Source organism: Manacus vitellinus, unplaced genomic scaffold (assembly GCF_001715985.3).
Source record: "Manacus vitellinus isolate BGI_N305 unplaced genomic scaffold, ASM171598v3 scaffold_126_pilon, whole genome shotgun sequence".
NCBI classification, from domain to species: domain Eukaryota; kingdom Metazoa; phylum Chordata; class Aves; order Passeriformes; family Pipridae; genus Manacus; species Manacus vitellinus.
Window position 1 is genome coordinate 111,501 of NW_021938932.1, and position 20,908 is coordinate 132,408.

Below are 20,908 nucleotides of genomic sequence, written 5' to 3' on the forward strand. Positions count from 1 at the left end.
TTCTTTGCAGAGAGGGTGATCAGGCATTGGAATGGGCTGCCCAGGGAAGTGGTGGATTCTCCATCCCTGGAGGTTTTTAAGATGGAACTGGATGTGGCATCAGTGCCATGGTCTAGCAACCGCAACTGTAGTGAATCAAGGGTTGGACTTGATGATCTCGGAGGTCCCTTCCAACCCAGCTGATTCTATGATTCTATGAACTACTTCTAAAACCTATAAAAATTAAAAAAAACCCCAAAAAATCAAAAAAACCCTGAGGCAACATTACTCATATTGCCCCTCAAGCGACAAGTGACGTGTGGGTATTACCGAGCCGTGCCGTCTAATCCAACGAGACACCTTTATTGCGGCCCTCACGTAGCACAGAACGAAGCCCAGTTTACATGAATCCTTTCTTGCCTTCTGCCACAGGTCCAGGCCGTTTTGAGGAGACACTGGAACCAGTACAGAATCCAGTTCGAGCACAGCTTTAGCCACTCGGATGCCATGCGCACGGCGTCCTACACCGTGTCCACCATCAGCGACGTGCCGGGCTACAGCTACAACCACGACTGCACCAGCGAGCACCTCAACGGGAAGGGCTACCACGACATGGAGAGCGTGGTTTTAAAGACTGAGAAGCTCTACGGCTGAACTGCCGAGGCCCGGCCCGTGCCGGCGCGCTCGCCCTCCCGAACTCCCAGTCGGATCGAGTGACTTCATGGCCAGAAGATTTTTTTACCTAACTCGGGATGATGTTCTTTCCCCGAACGATGCAAACTAAACAGGCGCGTTTTTCGTACGTATGTATACATATATATATATATATGTGCATATATACGTTTGTTTGTGTTTCTGTGTATCGAGTATGGACATCTGTACATATATATCTATATATGTATGTGCATTTATATAAGGTTACAAACTTTGCCTCTTCAGTTTCTACTGTGTAGACAAAGTTGGCAATTTTTTTGTACAAAGGGAATCAATGAAGGATTTCTTATTTTCTTGGGAGTTTGTTGTAAGACTGTGCTGTGTTGAAGCCACTTCATTTGCCTATAGAATCTTATACCAGACTCTGTTGTCTTAATTCAACATAAAATAGGACAAAACAAAATGGTTAAAGTAGGTGCAATAATAACAATAGGTTATCCAGGTTATTTTTTGTGTCCAGCATTTATCTGGCTGTCAAAAAAAGCCCCAACAGGTAGTCTGAGGAAACAGATGTTGCTGGTTTGGTTAAAGATATTGACAGTTTGGTTTGGCCAGTTTGGGTTTTTTCCCACTATTTTACATCAAGCACCAGTTCAAGTCTGAGTCTCTACGTGCTGCAAGGTAATATCTTGCAGCAAGCTTTGAGCAATTTTATTTAAGCTATTTTGGCACATTCAGAGACGCCTCCTTCTCCTGAAGCGTATGGAAGTTTCTTCCTGCTTTAAAACAGACAAGACTGATGAGGCCTCACTGCCAGAAAGAAAAGGAGTAATCTGAATAACTGCAAACCCTTCCAGACACTAACACGTAATTGCAGCTGATGGAACTTCACTGTGTGCTGAAGGAATTCACTCAACCCAGAGAAGATCATGTACAGGATTTGTTGTAGCATTGTTCTCATTTTATTTTTAAGTATTTCCCTGGCCATGTGCTTGGTAACTTATTCCTTCATTCTTGGGCAAGGTTTTGATTAATTTTGTGGCTTTTTTTTTGTTGTCTCAGAGAATCATGCAAGACTGAACACAGTGCACATGACATACTACCTTTAAAGCCAGTGTATGAGGTTCAGACTAATCAAGCAAACTACTGTTAGTAATTGTCATTATTTGGAAAATCCAATATAAAGTTTGTTTTATAAAGAGTCCAAACATTGTGGATTGAGACTTTTAATAATATTTTGGACCGCTTGATTCTGAATCTGCCTCAGTTACTCAGCTTAGAACAGTACTTTATATGTTGTTTCTTTGGTTCTACTGGTGCATAAAGGTCTCACTGAAACAGAGGAGGTTGTCAGGAAGGTCTTGAGGAAATGTGTCTTTATAGAAATCTATGTTTTTGTTAAATCTTTATGCTTTAAAGCAGTCGTAGTTTTGTGAAGTGAAATGACAAAAATGCTCTCGAGAATGAGGGCGTGAAATGAGGTGAGTTCAGAAAAGTCCTACTGAAAATTAAAACTGTAAGAAAAAATTTTATACATTTGATTTGCAGATAAGTATACTTGAAGTGAGGAAAAAACAAAATGAAGTGGAAGAAAAAGTAGATGCTGGAACAGACAATTATGCTAATTAATATATATCTGGTGCATGTAAACCAGTCCAAAAATCAAAAGACAGTTCTTTCTGAGACCATTTCAGTTTTAAATACTTAATTTTGTATATGAACACCTTGACTCTAACATTTAAACATTTTTGTCAGTAGCTTTTCTGTAAGCTTCACTAGCATCTAGGTAACTTGATGTCACAGTGTTTATTAGTTTGTGACTTCATAAGGCTTTAAATATTTTGTATTTAGAAGGAAAACATTAGGAGGATGTGGGAAGTTCACGCCACTTGCACCTTTCCGTATTGTTTTTACAGTTCTTACGTCTGGAGTTTGAATTTAGAAACTGTTTTATTAATGATTTAGTTTCACAATATAGAATCTCGGCTAGGACGCACAAATCCCTTCTCTTCTCCTGCAAGGCTGCCTGGTTGGCTGGTGGGATTTGGAAAATCTGTTGGATTCTGTACTGTAGAGCAGCGTGAAATCTGGCAACCAGATGTCACAGACCCTAAAACTGTGAGAATACAGTAAGGATGTACATGATTAGAGGCCACTTACAACTCTGCTTGCTGATCTATGTAGTGTTACTTAAAATTGGTGCAATGTTCTGAAAATATTAGAGGTGCAGAAAATCCCTGCTCTGGCATAGCAGCTTTACACTTGTGGGACCAGATCATCAACTGGTACAAATCTGTCTTGAGTTCCATTTGCAGAAGCAACTGGTACCAGCTGAGAATCAAAGCCCAGGCAGGTATCTGTCCATTTTAAAGTACTTTAAATCCCTGATGGCTTATTATTAGACAATTATTTCATGGTACCTGGTGGGTTGTTGTCATTAAAACAGAAGTGATGGTTTAGAGTGTGACACGATATTAGACTTTAATTTAGCTTCTCAGCTAGGCAGTTAAAATTTCGTAGCCTATAGATTTTTATCATTTAATGCCAAATAAATACCAATTGCTGTTTGCTCTCTGTCCTCTATTAGAGAAACCTGTAATGGTAATTTAGGGGAAAAAAATTGTTTTTTCCACAGAAATTATCTTCCTTGTAGGTGGACACTCACAGCATGCTTCTAGGCACACATCTGTCTTCACTTTGGAAAAGAAACATGCATCCAGCTGGATGTGCAAGAAAATGTTTGTGGCTGTGGAGAGCTCTCTTTCCCCTCTCTTTATGAAGTTAGATACCCTATTTTCTAATTTGCATTGGAAAATACCAATTCCTTATTTTGTCTTCCTACCTCACCTTTTTCGCTTTCTACATAACTGAGAGAAGCATCTGCTTCTTAATATGTTTTCCTGTCGCCATAAATTAAAATCAAATCCTTATGCTGATTTCTCATGGCTGATCTTCTACTTTGCAGAAGGTTGTAGGTCTTTATCTGTATTCTCTGAGATGGAAGTAAAAGGTTTTGGTGGGGCTGTGAGATTCCTTTGAACATGCAAATAGTTACCTGTTATTATTTGCTCTTTCTTTTTTTTTTTTCTTTTTTAATTTAGTGAGGATTTATTGTATCAATCTCCAGGGGCTACAGAAATAGTTGTCTTATATTTGTTATCTGTAACACCAGCATGTTAGAATTCTATGAGAGAAAATGTCTATTTTTTATGCTACTGTCTTCAATTAATAAAATGCTCCACTGCAGGATCCCCTCAGTTGTTTGTTTAATGGTAGCATTTATGCTGTGTAGTTTTTCATGGTGATGATCTGCTCGACTGTTTGGCTGTAGAAATGCTGCAACACGTACTCCTTTTCATGTCAAGAAACATTTGGGCTGGAAACCAGACACCACTCACATATTGTACTATGTAAATAAGATTAATAGAAGCTATAGCATTGTATTTATTGCTTACACTAAGAATGAAATGGAAAAAAATGTGAAGTTATTTTTTTTTTGGTTGTGCTTTATTTTCACCTTGTTCATATGACTCATCATGCATTTTAATTGCTGAAAGAAGTATTGTTTGAGATCAATAAAATATTACTCCAATTATTCACATCTCTTGTGCTGTAGTATAGAAATAACAAAGCTGATCTAAACTAGGCTTTCCCAGATGTCTTAACTGTGTGGTAATTAAATATTAACCCAGAGAGAAAGTAATTACATAGAATGACTAACAATTATTCTGCTTTTAAGTGTTTGTTTATTTAATACTTATATTTTTAATGCAGAGTGTTGCATTTCTGGAGGATAATATAAGAGGACTGGACTTAAAATCATTTACTCAAAGGTTCATATTTCAATTTCTTGTCTTCTAATCCACCTTTTTAATAAAAAGTTATTAATACTTACTTATGTTAAGCAAAATTTTCTGTTTCATTGTGAGCTAGCAGCAGAATAGAGTCTAAATTAAACATACCTGTCTTCTTCATTCTATCAGTCTAGGTGAAGGTAGATAAGCAAATCTGAGTTCAAGAAAAGTAGGCAGTCTTATTTTCTTTTTAAGCCAAATATTTAAACACACAGGGAGATCCTAAATACTGATTCTTAATACTACTGTCTGCACATTACCCATATTTAAAGTGTGTTAATGTCCAATCAAAAAATGCACAGTCACCTGACTCTCATTCCTGACTTTTGAGCAGGAGCCTGTTGTTCCAGGTTATTTTGTTGATGTTTAGTTCCTAGGACCAAATTTCAGTCAGTGGAAATGCTATTGCTTACAATATTTTGCACTCAATGCCCAGCAGTAGAGAAAGTAGAAAAGAAACACAAGTGATATCTACAGTAGCATTTGCAACTGGAGGATAAGTGCCAAAAAGCAATTAAACACAGTCTTTTGATCCAGAAAGAAAAATGAAAGAAAAATAACATACAGCATCCTTACCTCTCCAGATAAAAGTAAACAGTGGTTCTTACACCTTTTAAATAATTTTAAAAGAGGAAATGCTCTTATAGCACAAGTAGCCTTGCAATATTTAGGCATGGCAACAAATACATGAGAAAATAAAGAAAACAAACCTATTGTCACAGGATGCCATTCTACTTTCTGCAAGACACAAAGATTGCTGCCTTTGACTTCGATGGTGACTGCCATGACAAGCACATGCAAGACATACTATTAGAGCACTTGACATATTTTCAAAGTCTAATCTAAAGTGTTAGCATTTGACTGTTATCTGAGCCAAAACACCTGTGTGCCAAGAAAATACAAAATTGCCTTTGAACTGGTGGAGCAAAACATACCAAAAGTGAGTAACTGTTAAACACACAGCCTGCAAGCTGATCTGCTGCACGTCAAAGATAATTTAACAGGCTTAAAGCAACAGTGTTAAAATTAAAACCCCAGTGACCATGAGTAAGCTGCTTTTGTCACAGGATGCCATTCTACTTTCTGCAAGACACAAAGATTACTGCCTTTGAAAATATGTCAAGTGCTCTAATAGTATGTCTTGCATGTGCTTGTCATGGCAGTCACCATCGAAGTCAAAGTCTAATCCAAAGCGTTAGCATTTGATAGTTATCTGAGCCAAAAAACCTATGTGCCAAGAAAATACAAAATTGCCTTTGAACTGGTGGAGCAAAACATACCAAAAGTGAGTAATTGTTAAACACACAGCCTGCAAGCTGATCTGCTACACGCTGAAGATAATTTAACAGGCTTAAAGCAACGGTGTTAAAATTAAAACCCCGGCGATGGTGAGTAAGCTGCTTTGGAGCTAGTGCTGGACCACAGAGTGAGCTCTGTGCACTGAGAGTCATCAATAACTCTCGAGGAAGGACAAGCTGAAACTCAGTGGGAAAGTGCATCATATCACATTTTGTTCAGCACACCAGTTTGTGTTCAAAGCCCCACTGGAAGCCAGGGTGAGCGCAGCAGGTGGCTGTGCCAACACAAGCGCCCCGCAGCCCTCGGGAATGTGGCTGCTGGGAGGATCATGTAGCACCACTGCACTGCTGCTGTACCAGGACAGAAGGGAGGAATAAAGAGCTCAGAATGAAAAGTAAAGAATAAAGGAATAAAGAACCCAAATGTTCTTTGGGAACGGAGGATAATTCTTACTTATAACTGAAATAGCGATAACACACAAAACGCCTCCGATCTATAAGGAAACACAGATCTGAACATAAAAAAACTCAGGGGGAAAAAAACCCCAATCAGTCTTTTTTCAAATCACCCACAAAAGCCTCAGTAATGGCTGGTTTCACATAACCTGCTCCTGTAAATAATCATCAATGAACAAAGCAAATGGTTTTTCTTGTCATTCCATCATTACATGCTGTGGACATTCTCTTTTATACAAGAGCCCAGCTCTAAACTGTAACAGGAGCCTGACTGGAAGGTCAGAGGTGACAGACCCCTGTTTATAATTAGAATTATTATCTATCAGTCACCCTACAGCTGTATGTCTTTAATACCATAGTGCCCAAATGAACAATTTCAATTCATCCACATGGAGTTCGTGCTTCATTTGAGATAAATGGCCTACAGGATTGCTTTTTATATTAAACTCAGTGTTATCACCACACCCAAAATAAAAATGCTCACTCCAAAATGTAAAGGTATTTGCAACTACAACTCCTAAAGATTATTTTAAAATTTTCTTGCCCTCACCAAGTTTTGCCACTTTCTAAAGGAAAACTGTTACAAAGGGAAAAATATCATGTGATTAGTGCTAACACACAAAGCTTAATACATTGTTCTGTGCAAATTTAACAGAACACAAATACAGAAAACTCAGAGCTTGTTTGCTGAAAAAGTGCTTGCACATTATTGCTAATTCCTGATTTAAGATGAACAAGCTTTCCTGGAAATTCAGGTTTCACACTCAGTATTGCATATAAATATTTAAGAAAACAAAATGCTGAATTAGTAGGGAACAACAATATTTAGATGCTACAGAAAGTATATTGCACTGCAAAAAAATAGCTATCAAAGAGTTCTGTTATTTTACAGACAATAAAGATGTTAATAAAAACTTGGCAGGATATGATGGAATTAAAGGGGGGGAAAAAGTAGAATAAACTATTTTATGCCTGGTATATAGCACATTTTTTTAATGTGCTATAAAGAGGTTTAAGATCAGAGTACTGTTACCTTTCATACCATACACTTATAGACTCAGACAAATTATCATGACTTGGTCCTTTAAGTTCCCTGGATGTAAGACCTTACACCTCAGAGAAGAGCTGGGAACACAAATACTTTCACATTTTCCTCAGCTAACCTTGAATATGAACCAAATACGTGCATTTAGAGAGCTCCAAAGCACATTTGGCTGGGTTTCCCAGAAGGATCTGCAGCCATATATTTCACAGAATAGTGTCCATAGCTCAATTTGTTCCTGCTACTCACAGAGAACTCCCACCTTGTGACTCCTGGTGGACTCCAGGAGCTGTCCTTAAGCACTGGGCCCTCCTGTCACATTTTGGGCAGGTGATGACAGTAGGATTTCCCTTATTCAAGGGTTTCTTTCAGTGCTCTCTGGGCATTTAGCCACCGGGGTAGTTCAGAATCTGCAACAAGAACAAGTTTACAGCAAGAGATCTCAGTCTGAGATGACCTGAAAAATCATAATGGGTTTGTATTTGCTACAAGACAGAGAAAACGTTTCCCCCTTTCTGTGAGAGGAAAATGGTAGTAGCTAATCACCTCTTATTTTTCCTCACATGGACTTGTTTATGACAGGAGTGCTGTAAATAGCCTGCTCTAGCTGTAATTAAAAAGCTAATTAAAATGATCCGTAGCTGAAATGTGAAAAATTCTCAGAGAAGGAGGTTGAATCAAGAAGCTTCCACAGAAATAAGAAAAATATTGACAGTAAAAATGGAAACATGCTAGCACCAGAACTCTGCTGCAGACAACTACAGGACTACTTACACTTATGTTCTTTCATTATATAATGGAAAAAGATTTTTATCTTTTAAGCCATGTAATGTGGCAGTTTTTTAGAAATACAAGCACTTAACGTGGTAAAATGTGTGTCTTTATGTAAGTTCTAGCAAAATACTTTGAGTTTTGCACCTCGCTGTCTTTTCCATCACTTCAGGTCTCAGTACTTCACTAGCACTGGCATGATTTGTTATTATTTCAAATTATATCTTCCTCTCATTTCTTAGCATTCACCAAAGATCAGCACCCAGCAGTTATCCACATTGCTGCAAGATACTTTCCATTCCACCAGCTATCTCCAAAGGTCTTGGAAACTGGAGGTCATCCTGCTCCAGGCCAGCACCTTTCCCAGCCCTTCCAGCTGTGCCAGGACCACAGGGCAGTCACCAGCACCCACTGATCTCAGCTGAGGTGCACTTGGCACAGGGATGAAGGAGGTGGAGCCTCAGAGACTCATTAACTCACACCCATTTCCCCAGCAAAGCTGTTCTGGCACTCTGGAATAACTGGCACTGCTCCTTCCAGCAGGGAAGAATGCACTGAGCTGGTCTGCTGGCTGTGCTCTCCTCGCTGTGCTGTGGAATCTCTGGCCCTCTCCTCAATCACTCCCTGTTTATGTCTTTTTAATGCTGTTGAAACAACTGGAGGGAGCAGGAATCCCCACCAGTTTTTAACATGCAGCGGCAGCTGCGAGTCGAAAGCCAGAAAAATCTAAGAATTCGTCATATTTCTAATCCAGCAGAAGCATAAAATAAATAAAGCCTGGAATTACTGAATGTACATAGACAGCATGAACACACTGCAAGCAAACAACGCCAAGAGCACGGGTGCAATCCCTGTCCAGGCCATTCACTTAAGAGTTGGACTCGATGGTCTTTCTGGGTCCCTTCCAACTGGGTCCCTTCCCTTCTCTGAGTGTGACCAAAGACAATATTAACATGCAAACATGGTTTCACATAAATAATCATCAATGAACAAAGCAAATGGTTTTTCTTGTCATTCCATCCTTACGTGCTGTGGACATTCTCTTTTTTACAAGAGCCCAGCTCTAAACTGTAACAGGAGCCTGACTGGAAGGTCAGAGGTGACAGACCCCTGTTTATAATAAGAATTATTATCTATCAGTCACCCTACAGCTGTATGTCTTTAATAGCTTTTTAACCATAGTGCCCAAATGAACAATTTCAATTCATCCACAGGAGTTCGTGCTTCATTTGAGACAAATGGCATACAGGATTGCTTTTTAAATTAAACTCAGTGTTATCACCACACCCAAAATAAAAATGTTCACCCCAAAATGTAAAGGTATTTGCAACTACAACTCCTAAAGACAATTTTAAGGCTTTCTTTCCCTCACCAAGCTTTGCCACTTTCTAAAGGAAAGTGCAAAGCCCATAGAGCAGTGTTATTAAAAACAAACAAACAAACAAACCCCAAAACACCAAAGAGAAAAATGAACAAAAAAAGATACTCGTAGAGATACGGACTGTCACTGATTTAACTCCAAAAAGAGTCTCCCTTCTGTCATTGCAAAAGAATTGTACTTTAGAATAAAGGAAAATTGCATGTCCCTCTCTTTGCAGACATTCTCCACTGGTTTTGCAAACACAGACGTGTTGAAAAGTTGAAAGGGAGGCTGAGGTGTTTTCCACCAGCACCAGTGGGCACAGCCCACTGCTCAGGAGAAAGGATAGGGTAGCAACTTCACACATACTTCTCTTTTGCCTTTTCCTTCCCTAATTTCCCTTCTTTTATGCACAACATAATATCATCTGGCCTCAACTGCAGTGATTAGACATGGTGATGAACTCAGCCATTCAGCCCAGTTCCCTACAATGGGTGCCAAGACAAAGAAATCATTCCTATTTCTGTTAAAGCAACATTTTCTGTTAAAGGTATTGACTGTCAAGTTTAAATACTATCTCCTGTTTCTAGACTAGATAAGAAAGAGATTCCCACAGACTTAAGTAAAACAGTAAATAAGTAAAAAAAAAAAAGTAAATAGGTAAATAAGATGTCTGGACCATCCTAACTGTCTTGAAGTCAGCACAAACTATTTAAAGCTTGAAAATACTTTCTTTTTTAATAATGCCTCCTTCGGTTGCAACTGAAAGCAACAGTATAATGAGATTGATTAGCCTAGTAATGATTCATTCTGAACTGTAAATAAGTAAATTGTAGAGAACTGGCATGGGTTTGGATTAAATACTTGTGGGTATGCATCATTAAATAAATAGAATTTTTTAAAAAATCGTTTTCCTTGCTTGCTTCCACTTAATCCTTGCATTGGCACTGTTGCCACAGTCACAAATCAGCAGCATCTCTGCAGTCTACCCATGGAACACCTTGGGCACGTTCCATTCACTGGCTTCTCAACAACCACAAGGAGACCACAGATTTCAACCAATGCTGCATTTGACCAGCTGACCCTGCAGCCTCTGTGTTCATTTTAACTTTCTTATATGTGTTCTGCACTGTCTTTGAGGCCCTATACATCTCTTTCAAAGCATTTATTTAAAGCAGCCTCTGAAAGTGCATTATCACCCTACAGGCAGGAAATGTGAGTTCCCCCAAAGGGAGAGAATGTGCTCTGAGGTACATTAAAATACACAGTGAAATATAAAATTAACAATGTCTTCAGAAAACAGACACCAAAATTATCACCTTCTCCAGGCCTGTTGTATTATGTTTTCAGGTCCAGAATGAACTGAAAGTTGTGATGCAATGAAATCACAATGTATGTGATTTCACATGGCTGCAGGGCACAGCTGGAAAGAAGAAAAGGGGTACCTCACAAAAATGGGTTCCCTTGTTGCTAAGATTAGAGGGTTTTTATCACTGCTGCCTCAATGCAATCATTGTCAGGATACTGTAGTGGATCTCCTTTTCTGGACCCCATGTGATTTTTAACAGTCCAGATAATGGACTGGCTTGATAATTACAGGTCTAAGATTACACTTCATTGCATAAGAGATGATTAAATTTAAAGGACAATCCTGGAAGATATTTCTGTGTCATCATCTTCATACTCTGTTTTTCAAATAACACATCTCAAGGGACATACTAAAGACACATGAAACATGATTCAGTATGTTCTTTTGAATGCAGACAAATGCCAAACTGGCTTTTCCTCTTGTACAGTATAAAAAACTATTTAAAAATTGAGAACATGAGATGCCCTCAGTTACGAATAGATGGTGAAAGCAGCATGTTCTCATTTTCAGTGATGACAGAAAGCACAGTTCAGCAAAAAATGCTTCGTTTCTCCCCACTGGCTTTGAACTTGTGCATTATGTTTTTGTAAGCTCTCTTCATCATCTCTAAATCCTTGGTATGGGCATGTGATAGGAAATTACAATATTATAGTGCCTCCAACTACGTGTCATTAAAATTATTCCTCTCTGCTTTGAGGCTCACAGTTAATTCCTCTGCAGATTGGTGTAAGGGCCTCTGAGGTCTGCAGCACATGAAGCTGTGAGCCACAGACCTACCAAGCCTTGCAGTGGGAGTGCAACAGAGGGGGGGACCTGTCCTGCCAGAGCTCCAGAAGCTGCAGGCAGGCCCTGAGCTCTCAAAGATAATTGCTCACAACAAGATCCATTTTTACCTCAAGGTCTCTGACCACCCAGCCATCCTGGCAGCAAACTACTTCAGGGATCCTTTTTAGTTGACGCTGTCTGACACTGGATTTTTCCTCTTCTTTCCTGTAAGCCATGTAGGAACACCTGCAAGAGGAAAGCTTCTTGAGGCTTCCACCTCTCGTGTGAATGGGAGCAAACATATTCTGATCTTTTGTTTATAGATTTAGTTTATTTAGCTAACTTGCCTCCTTTGAGTCTATGTTGGCTCTGTTCTAAGAGCCAAGATGTTCTTTTCAGCAGCTAGTATCTTTTTTTAAGTTTTTTTGTAAATCTTCTGCAGCACCCATCAGCAAGTGCTTCCTTCACACACTGGTAGTTGACCACAACAGCTATTCCAGACTAGTTATTCCAGAACTCCCATTGTGAACACTGTTCCTCCAGAATAAAAAAGGGTCGTGTTTCTTTCATCCCTAAATTGCTTTATTTATGTTGTAAGAAAACATTTTCAACCATAAACTATTTTTTTCTGGAATATCTACTCTGGCAGAATTCCAAGCACAGTTGTCCCATCAGCAGCTAATGGGGAAGCAAAACAAAGCTCTCCAGGAGTGCAGGTCATATTTTGAATCTATAAATCAGCATACCCTAGTATTAGGCCCTTGAAGAATCTTTGTTTAGTAATTTTGTACTAAAAATTAACTGTTCTTGTACGGTTGCCACATGACTCCATGTCTGGTATGGCCCAGCACTCAGCAAATAGCCATGATGGTAAAAATGCACTGGTTTAGCTTATCATTTTCCTAGACAAAGAAAAGGGAAGATATCTCAGTTTGTTGAAAGACAAAATGAAAAAAAAATATTGCAGAAATCTTATATTTATTTATAAGCCCTCAAGGACTGTGCCACTAAAAATCTGTGTGTTTTACAAATGCACAAAAGCACAGATATTGCAACCAGCATTTGTAGGAGCACTAAAGGCTGGATGCTCCAGCCAATTCCCCCCTAATTTTGGCTTGGGGCCCGTGTAACTCCTCTGAACTCAACAGGCTTCAGTGTATCTGACATCAGAATCTTCACCCTGGAGGAGCCTACTTGGAGACAAAGAAACAAACCTATTCTTTTCTCAATTTAGGCCACACGAGTTCAACATGTTTTTCTGCTAACAGCAGTCGAACGTGTTAACCAGCGAGATTTCAATCAGCAAAAAGCTCTGAGGAATCAAATCCACAGGAATTTTCAAGACTGCCTTACCTGTGCAAGCTCCTGGTCTATCATACTTTATCTTTTGCCACACAGAGAGAAATACGTTGTATAAGAGGTCTAAAAGAAATATGCCAGACCTGCAGTCTTTGGTGGAAATCAGTGCCCTTCATATGGGACAGGATGCAGAATTGCTGCTCTTGGTTCATCTGCTGCTGGGATCTTTATCAGAGGTGATTTTTTAGTACATGAAAGATTAGATTCTAAATGGTATAGCAATAAAATAAAATGTTACTCCATTTCCATCACTCCAGAAAAAAATACAGTAATTAAACACCCCTCTAAGACATCAATCAACTAAAGTGGGGTTTTTTTAGAAGTCATTTACTTTATTAACTTTTTAAAGTTATTTACTTTTATTAAAGTCATTTAAATTGTAGTTTCCAAGTATTGAGGATAGTGAAAGAAGTAATTGTTTACTTTCAGAACAAGTTGAAGTTAGTCACTAAAAAATCATTTTGTTGGGAGTGAAGTTCATTATTTTTCAGAGGCTATGGTAAAATACAGAACACAAGGCTGTATTTTTCAGAGGCTATGGTAAAATACTTGGCACATCAAAAATACAGAATACAAAATGCAAAATTCTAAAATGCTAGAAATTTCCCATATTCCCTTCTCTCTGGTCTTTTGTCATTAAGATCAACACACCTGGGGTTTATATATTACTGTTAATCTGATAACAGTTAACATAACATTATATGCATAGAACCACAGAATGGCCTGGTTGGAAGGGACCTCAAAGATTATCTTGTTCCAAGCCCCTGCCACGGACAGGGACACCTTCCACTAGATCAGGTTGCTCCAAGCCCCATCTAACCTGGCCTTGGACAGGGGTGGGACAGCCACAACTTCTCTGGGCAACCTGTGCCAGGGTCTCACCACCCTCACAGGGAAGAATTTCTTCCTAATATCTGATCTAAGCCTGCCCTCTGTCAGTTTGAACACCCTACAAGAGAGAACAGCACACTGGCTTAATGTCTTTAATAACATTTTGGATCTTCTTACCTTGAACAATAGTCCTGGATTTTATCAAAAAATCATTAATATAGCATTCATAATTTAGGAAAAATAAGAAAACTGTGTGTTTGTTCAATGTTTTCTGATGTCACTAAAAGCAAAGAAGTGCTTTGGGCTCTGTCCTTTTAGCCAGTGTGCTCAAATCCTTAAACAATTCCAGGTTTATATTCAATTTGCAAATCCTGCCTTTGTATCTAAAACACTCATCTGTCTACTCTTCGAAAGAGAAGAATTTGCCAGAATAATTGCTGTAACAGAATTCTTTTCCTCTCAGACAGTTTCAAACAGAGTGGCCCGGCCGTGACGCCAGACTTTCTTTTCCCCAGCCCAACCCAATTAAATTACAAACATTTTTCTTCATCTGATCACAATAGCACTAAGATTTGTTAGTGCCTGTGATGCACAAGCCACAAAAGTCCAGTTTTGCTTGCAGCTGGACAGTGCCAGTAGTTTTCTTGGAAAAATCTCCAAACAGCTGGAGTTTACCCGTGTTGTCCGGGTAACAGAACTGCTCCGACCAGTCACCCAGACCTCGGTCCAGCTCCCATCCCATTGCAAAGCAGCAGTGTCACACTGCTGATTCATACAGCTGCACTGGGCAAAAATGTCTCCATTAAGGCACCTTTCCAAGGGAACTGATACACTCTGGCAGCTCAGCCAGGCAGGACTTCGACCTACTCTGACCTGCTCGTAAATCTGCAGGCTCACCTCTTTCCCAGGGTTGTTACATCCAGTGTCATAAATTACACTACCCTTTAGCCACACACGGACGTTCCTGTTTCTTTCCAATGTTGTTCTGAGCCTCTGTGAGGATCTCCTGTTTCCTTTTTTAGGTTTCTAACTAAATCCCTATATTATTTTGTTGCTGAGCACAGGGCAAATGTATCTGGCAAATCATAGCCTGCTGCAAGGGAGAGTCTGAAAGGCCACAAGTTTGCGCTCTGTTGCTTTAAATTAGTATAGAAAAATACCAACTGTTGGAAAAATATCTGACATGGTTATCTTTCAAATAATATTTTTTAAAGAAGTGAAAATATTCCCTTTTTTATTTCATTATTTTTGAGTCTTTTCATACAGCACAGCCCTTTGGATGAATTTGCTCTTTCCTGCAACAAGGGCTCATTCTTGTTTCTCTGTATTTCTCCACAGAATGATAACTATCCAACTGTGGACACAGGAGTGCTAGGCTCTGCTTACAGCTTTCTTCATGTCACCTGCAGAATGGATACTTAAATCTTGCTAGCCCATAGTTGAACATGAATGAAAAGCATACTGGAGAGGCTAAGTGTTCTTGGCCACAAAAACCTCCAGATGATCTCTCTGTATTAAACTGATATTAAAAAGATTTAAGAAATTCTTTCTAGCTTCCAATATGATGGGCTTAGGTCAGGTAGTTGTATGTTGAAGCCATGCATAATACTCAAAGTGGAGTGAAGATGCCTTGTCTACCAAGATGAAAATACAAATTAATTCGACACTGGCTTTTTTTTCAACTCATAGTGAATTCATATGTGTGAAATAAAGACAGGTAAAACTGGCAAAAAAATATTACCCAAAGACATCAGAAGTTTTCGGCAAAGATAGATTTTCTCCTAAGAAAGATACTTACACTGCCTGTCATGTAATTTTGTGAATTTACTCTTATATGGCTTTTTTCCTTCTCACTGACAGCGAGGGAATGCGAACTGTGAACGGTGACTGTGAAATGTTCAAAACACTCTCAGATTATTACCATTATTTCAATTTCTTAAACTGCACTAACAGTAATGTTGAGAGGACACGCAGCAATTTCAGCAACCCAAATTCAGTTACTCACAATGAGCAAGAGCCACCCTGGAGGCAACACGGTTCCCAAGCTGGAGATTTTCTAATTGCTTGTCTCGAGATGATCAGGATCAAAGGGTACAAGGCCCAGGGGCTGGAGGAATTTCCTCCTAAGAGATCACTGAGCTATTTTGCCTGGAAATAGTATTACTTGCCTACAATGCAATGATATATTTCGGGTGCTGTTCGATCTTTTCATTCTTCCTCCTGCTTCCCCCGTGACAGATAAACCTTTTAGGGTGAATCATGCATGTAACAAAATGAGTTATTGAAGACAAGAAGCTGAAAATAAATGCTTTTCTTACATTGAGTTCATATGCATTTTGTCGAAAGGGTTAGAAAAGGAGTGCTTGATAACTGAATTACTGTGCTTCCTTACTGAAGTCACTTCCTGATAAGCAGCCAAACCAATTTGCTAAAATGAACGAGAGAGTCACAACTGGTGCAGTATCATTATGACTAAGACAACCTATGTTATTTACTTCTAAACGATATGTACAAGCCAAATAAGAACATTATGAATGTCTTGAAGTATCCAGATTTCTACACTCAAAGGGGTGAAACCATTTACAAGAAACCACTCTCAAAGATCTTAACACTGCCTTCAACCTTAACCTTTGTTTTTATTTTCTTTCCCAAAGTGAAGCCTTCACCTCAGCAGGTTTGGCAGTTAATAAACCATATTTTCATAAAATATGTTCAAAACATAGACACGCATAAAAAAACCCAAGAAACCACAATTTCCACCTGAAACTCACAATGAAATAAGCACAAGATTATTCCCACAGAATACAAAAAGAGATTTGAATTATGATATCTACAGACTATAAGGCTAAGTAGCACTGAATATATTTGCAGGACTTTTCAGTATTCCTGAAATCAAAGGGAACACACAAACTCCAAACAGCTCAAAAAACTTTCCTGAAAGTTTTAATAAAGCCATTCCTGCTGTTACATTGGAAGTAGTTCCCACCCTCAATAAAGTTCTTTTGTGTTCTGCCATCATGTCAATGACCCTTTGGAGTCAATGCTTTGTCTTCTGTAAGAAACCAAGCCAGAGGAAGTAGCTTTCTTCTCTTCCACTTTCCTAGTAAGTACATTTTCACTGTTATGACCTTGAATTAAGGTCTGAAATGTTCTGAATTAGAACATTTGGTTGCACTTTAAAAAAGCTCATTCAGTTTAGAGCAATGAGCTCGAAAACCTTCCCAAAAATTCTGCTGACCAGAAAGCTTTCTGTTTCTGCCTATTAGGGTGCTTAGCTACAGAATTAGGGTTGATAATTAACCTAATGCTTAAAAGCTATCAATCCTTTATGGGGCCACCTTTAAATTAATTTTAAAAACTCTGTGCTACTGCAATTTATGGACTCTCAGGTGGAAGTAACAAGATTTCCAAATGTTCTTTACCAAATCTACGACCTTCCTGGCCCTCTCCTGCTGAAGACCTTTCTGGACTTACTTCAGTCAGGCACAAAGTCTGAGCCTGCACACACAGCTTAAAGTTTTTCAAATTTACCTTCGTTGAACAAGGGCCAGAATTTGTAATGAAGTGCTTAAAGAGAGCATCCACATGAGCAGAATGTTCCACAGAGGAGCTGCAACAACAGCAAAATTGTGTTTGAGACAGTGCATCAGCACGTTGTTGCTCAACATGCTTCATTCCCATTGCAACCTAAAATGTTGGAAATCCTCCCTGTGTAAATGTGGTGTTTTGTTAAGGAGAATACAAACCTTACAGGGGCCTGCCCACAGCATCAGACACAGAAGTCAGGCTGCAGGCAAGACAACTAGAGTTCACTTGTCACTGAAGCCCCCAACTCAAGCAAATGGTAAAATACCAGTTTTACACTAATTATTTCCTACTAAGCATTTCCCTGAACTAAAGAGCTGATACTCCAGGAAGGAGCTGGTTCACTAGCAAATTTTAGGCAGAAAATTATTTTTAAACTTAAAATATTCCCGCTATTTGGTACAGTGGAGCTGATATCAAACTCTGCATGGAAATAAACACAGGCACCAAATCTGGTACCACAAACTGAACTGTGGAAGAAGCAGCAGCACCCAGAGCCAAATTTGTTAAGCCTTATCTTAAAATAGCTCTTACTTTTGGTGATTATTTTGCAACATTGACAGGCTACATTTCCAGTTTCTTCTTGGGCTGTATCCTGAACCTGACCAGCTCTGTACTGGAAGCAGGAGGCTTCAAATATAGAAATATCTCTGCCACTAGCACCAATTTCAGGTTGTCCCAGGCTGGTTCGTACTGGGTGTGTCTCAGTGGTTATGCTGAAAGCCTGTGGGCAGTTTGTGATGGTTGGAGGAATTGTGTCAGTGGAGCTTGAGAGACGGGATGAGTGTGTTAAGGATGCTGCAAAGTAATAAAGCATATTTCAGAGAACATAAGGTGGTGAACAAAACCACCAACAGATTTCATGTACTAACCTCTGTAGAAAATATTTCCTACCTAACCACATTTGGGAGTGTTGGTGATTTGACTGTGTGTGAAACAGTGTGATATTGCCAGTTAGGAAAGAGGAGCTAAAAAAAACCCTGCAGTGAAAACCAACATGCTGCATTAATGGCAGTCGAGGTGTATAAGGAATTCTGGAACATTAAAAGTTAAAATACTCTGTAACTAAGTTCATGCTTTAAAGTAGATGAGCACTTAACATGCACAGCAAAGTGACTTTTCTTAAGCACATAACCTTCTTGCCTAAATTTTAGACCACACTGAGACACCTTCACAAGCCCTGTGAATTTAATTTATTTAGATTTCAAAGTAGAAGATTTAAAGAGATAAAAAAGTGCAGACTCTTTATTGTAAATTTGAAATGATTTTTCAGTTCAGTTGAAAGTACAGGGCGTAAATTTCTGTTTGGAGAACGCAGTTTAATCTATGACATCATTGATAGTCCAGTGAGCACTCTGTCACTCCGTGTACTATGACTAAGAAAAACGAACCAACCCAACAACTACGCAAACATCAGTGGCAGTTTTCAAAAATACACCTGCCTGCTGCATCTGAATTACTCTGAGACTATTTCTATAAATTCGTGATACACGTGTGCCTGAGTGAAACAATAACTGCAAGGTAATACTGAGTAACAAGTAAGAATTACTAAGCATTTCTTCTACTTTCTCCTCTTTCCTTTACCCTCTGGCTTCCTAGGGCAAAAGTTCACAAACACAGGACTGTCCCATCTGTTTGCAAGATGACTGTTACCACTTACATTGTCAGCAACTTCAGTTTACAAATATTTGGCTGCAGTAAGAGATGATGTGGTTTATTGTTCGCTTTTTTTTTTCACCCAGACTGAACTCTCACACAAAACTGTTGTTAGCTCCACCTTAAGAGTGATAACTGGTGCTTGAATGAGCAGATTTAATATAGTGATTTATTTGTATTCTGTAATATTCAAAAACCCATAAAGAATCAGGACTAAACACTGTAGCAATCTGGAGAGACACTGCCTTTGCACTGGAGGTGTTTAGAGTTTTATCAGAAAACAAATGGACCCCAAATATCATTCCCTCTGGAAAAAAAAAAAAAAAAAAAAAAAACCAAACCAAAAAAACCCCAACCCAAACCAAACAAACACCCAACCAAATGTAAAAATAATAAGGAAAATCTCAAAAATTCTACCCAATAATAATTTTTGTTACTGTATTCAAGTTACTAGTAATTAGTTGGGAAAAAGCCTGTAGGTATGTAGCCAAATACACTGAAAATCAGGGCCATTCAAGGGGTTGGAAAGAAATAATTAAGAAGGAGGATACTCTCTGCCTGAGGGGCAGAGGAAATGATCCTACCAGAGATATTCTGATATTCTGCCAGCCTTGGGCTAGGTAGTGCTCAATATGGCATAAAAGACCCAAAATAAGCACGGACCATTTTTCTGTCAAAGAATGATTAAAAAAAAAAAGAAAATTACACATAACTCTGAGCACCAGTTTCAAAACCATGTCCATTGCTATGTCCCGCTATGGACAGAATTCCTGAACATTTACAGGCTCCGAGTGACTTTGTGGGAAACTCACCAAGTTTTCCAATGTAAAAATAGGGCTTTACGTGCCACATAAAGCTCTCAGCCCATGTTTTGACAAGAGGCAGCAGAGTTTGCTAAATGGACTTTTTAGCAACCAAATTCCGCATTTTCAAAGGCCAAACACTCAGGTGGATTTTTCCCAAGGCAGCTGTCTAATGGAACAAAAGTCAAAGTGGATTTTCATTTACTGTCATTCTTAAACAGGAAAATACGTATTTAATGTCTTTGCAAATTTACCCTGAAACATTTTGATGTGCTAATGTAATGCTGTTCTATCAGCCAATACCTGTATTTTTGAAAGCATCAAACCCAAGGATTTCTGCCTTTTCTTGAGGGCATTCAGGACTGATCTTCCATCATCAGAAAATTCCCAAGTCATTCTTCAGAATTCATTTCAAAGTATGCCTGATGTCAAATACTAAACCAACTGGAAGCCAGCTGCAGAGAAAAAGAGAAGCCAGGAAGGCTGTGAAAAAAACTTGATTTCTAAACTATCATTTCACAACTTGCTTTAAGAGCAGAATTGTTATATTAAAAACATGCACTTCTCAAACATTGCAATTTAACTTTGGGACTCATTTCTCTTTGTCAAAAGTATTTTTGTTTTGTCCAAACTTCGCCTGTTTGCTGAAGAAGAAATTTGTAAGGCCTCAAGATTTTTTCCAGGAACGAGACAATACTTGTGTTTTTGGAAATTCAAAACTGTCCAACATATTCTCAGGAAAAAGGTTCTTTTCAGTGATTCTCCTGAGCATTCTCCTGCTTTTAAGCAATAACCTCCCTAGATGGGATATTTTTTTTCTTCTGATAACAACCAAAGATGAATTTATAATCTTAGTTGATCCAATTAATTAAAAATAAATCCAAGAGGAAGAGCAGAGATATAACGAAAGAATTACAGAATCTCATGAACTGTTACCAAGGCTTGTAATCTGTTAATAAATGTGTTAATTTGCTGTTTAATTAGTTACCATAGTTGTGGGGAGAATTGGACTCAGATGAGTAACCTGGGTGTGGGGGAAAAATGGTTTCAAATGCTGGGAGAAAAAATGGGGCTTGTTCAGAACAACCCACAGTGGCAAACAAGAGATTTTTGATAGTTGGGCAGG

The 20,908-nt window shown here is 38.8% G+C and overlaps 1 protein-coding gene across 1 annotated transcript in view; it reads left to right on the forward strand.

The window, feature by feature from the left end:
- Positions 1–3,882, forward strand: part of CALCRL (calcitonin receptor like receptor) — a 31,748-nt gene extending 27,866 nt beyond the window's left edge. Inside the window, exon 12 of the mRNA XM_018067882.3 lies at positions 412–3,882. Within this exon, the coding sequence (XP_017923371.1) occupies positions 412–633 (222 nt within the window). The 3' untranslated portion in view covers positions 634–3,882. The remainder of the gene's footprint in view (positions 1–411) is intronic.
- Positions 3,883–20,908: the final 17,026 nt, after the last annotated feature.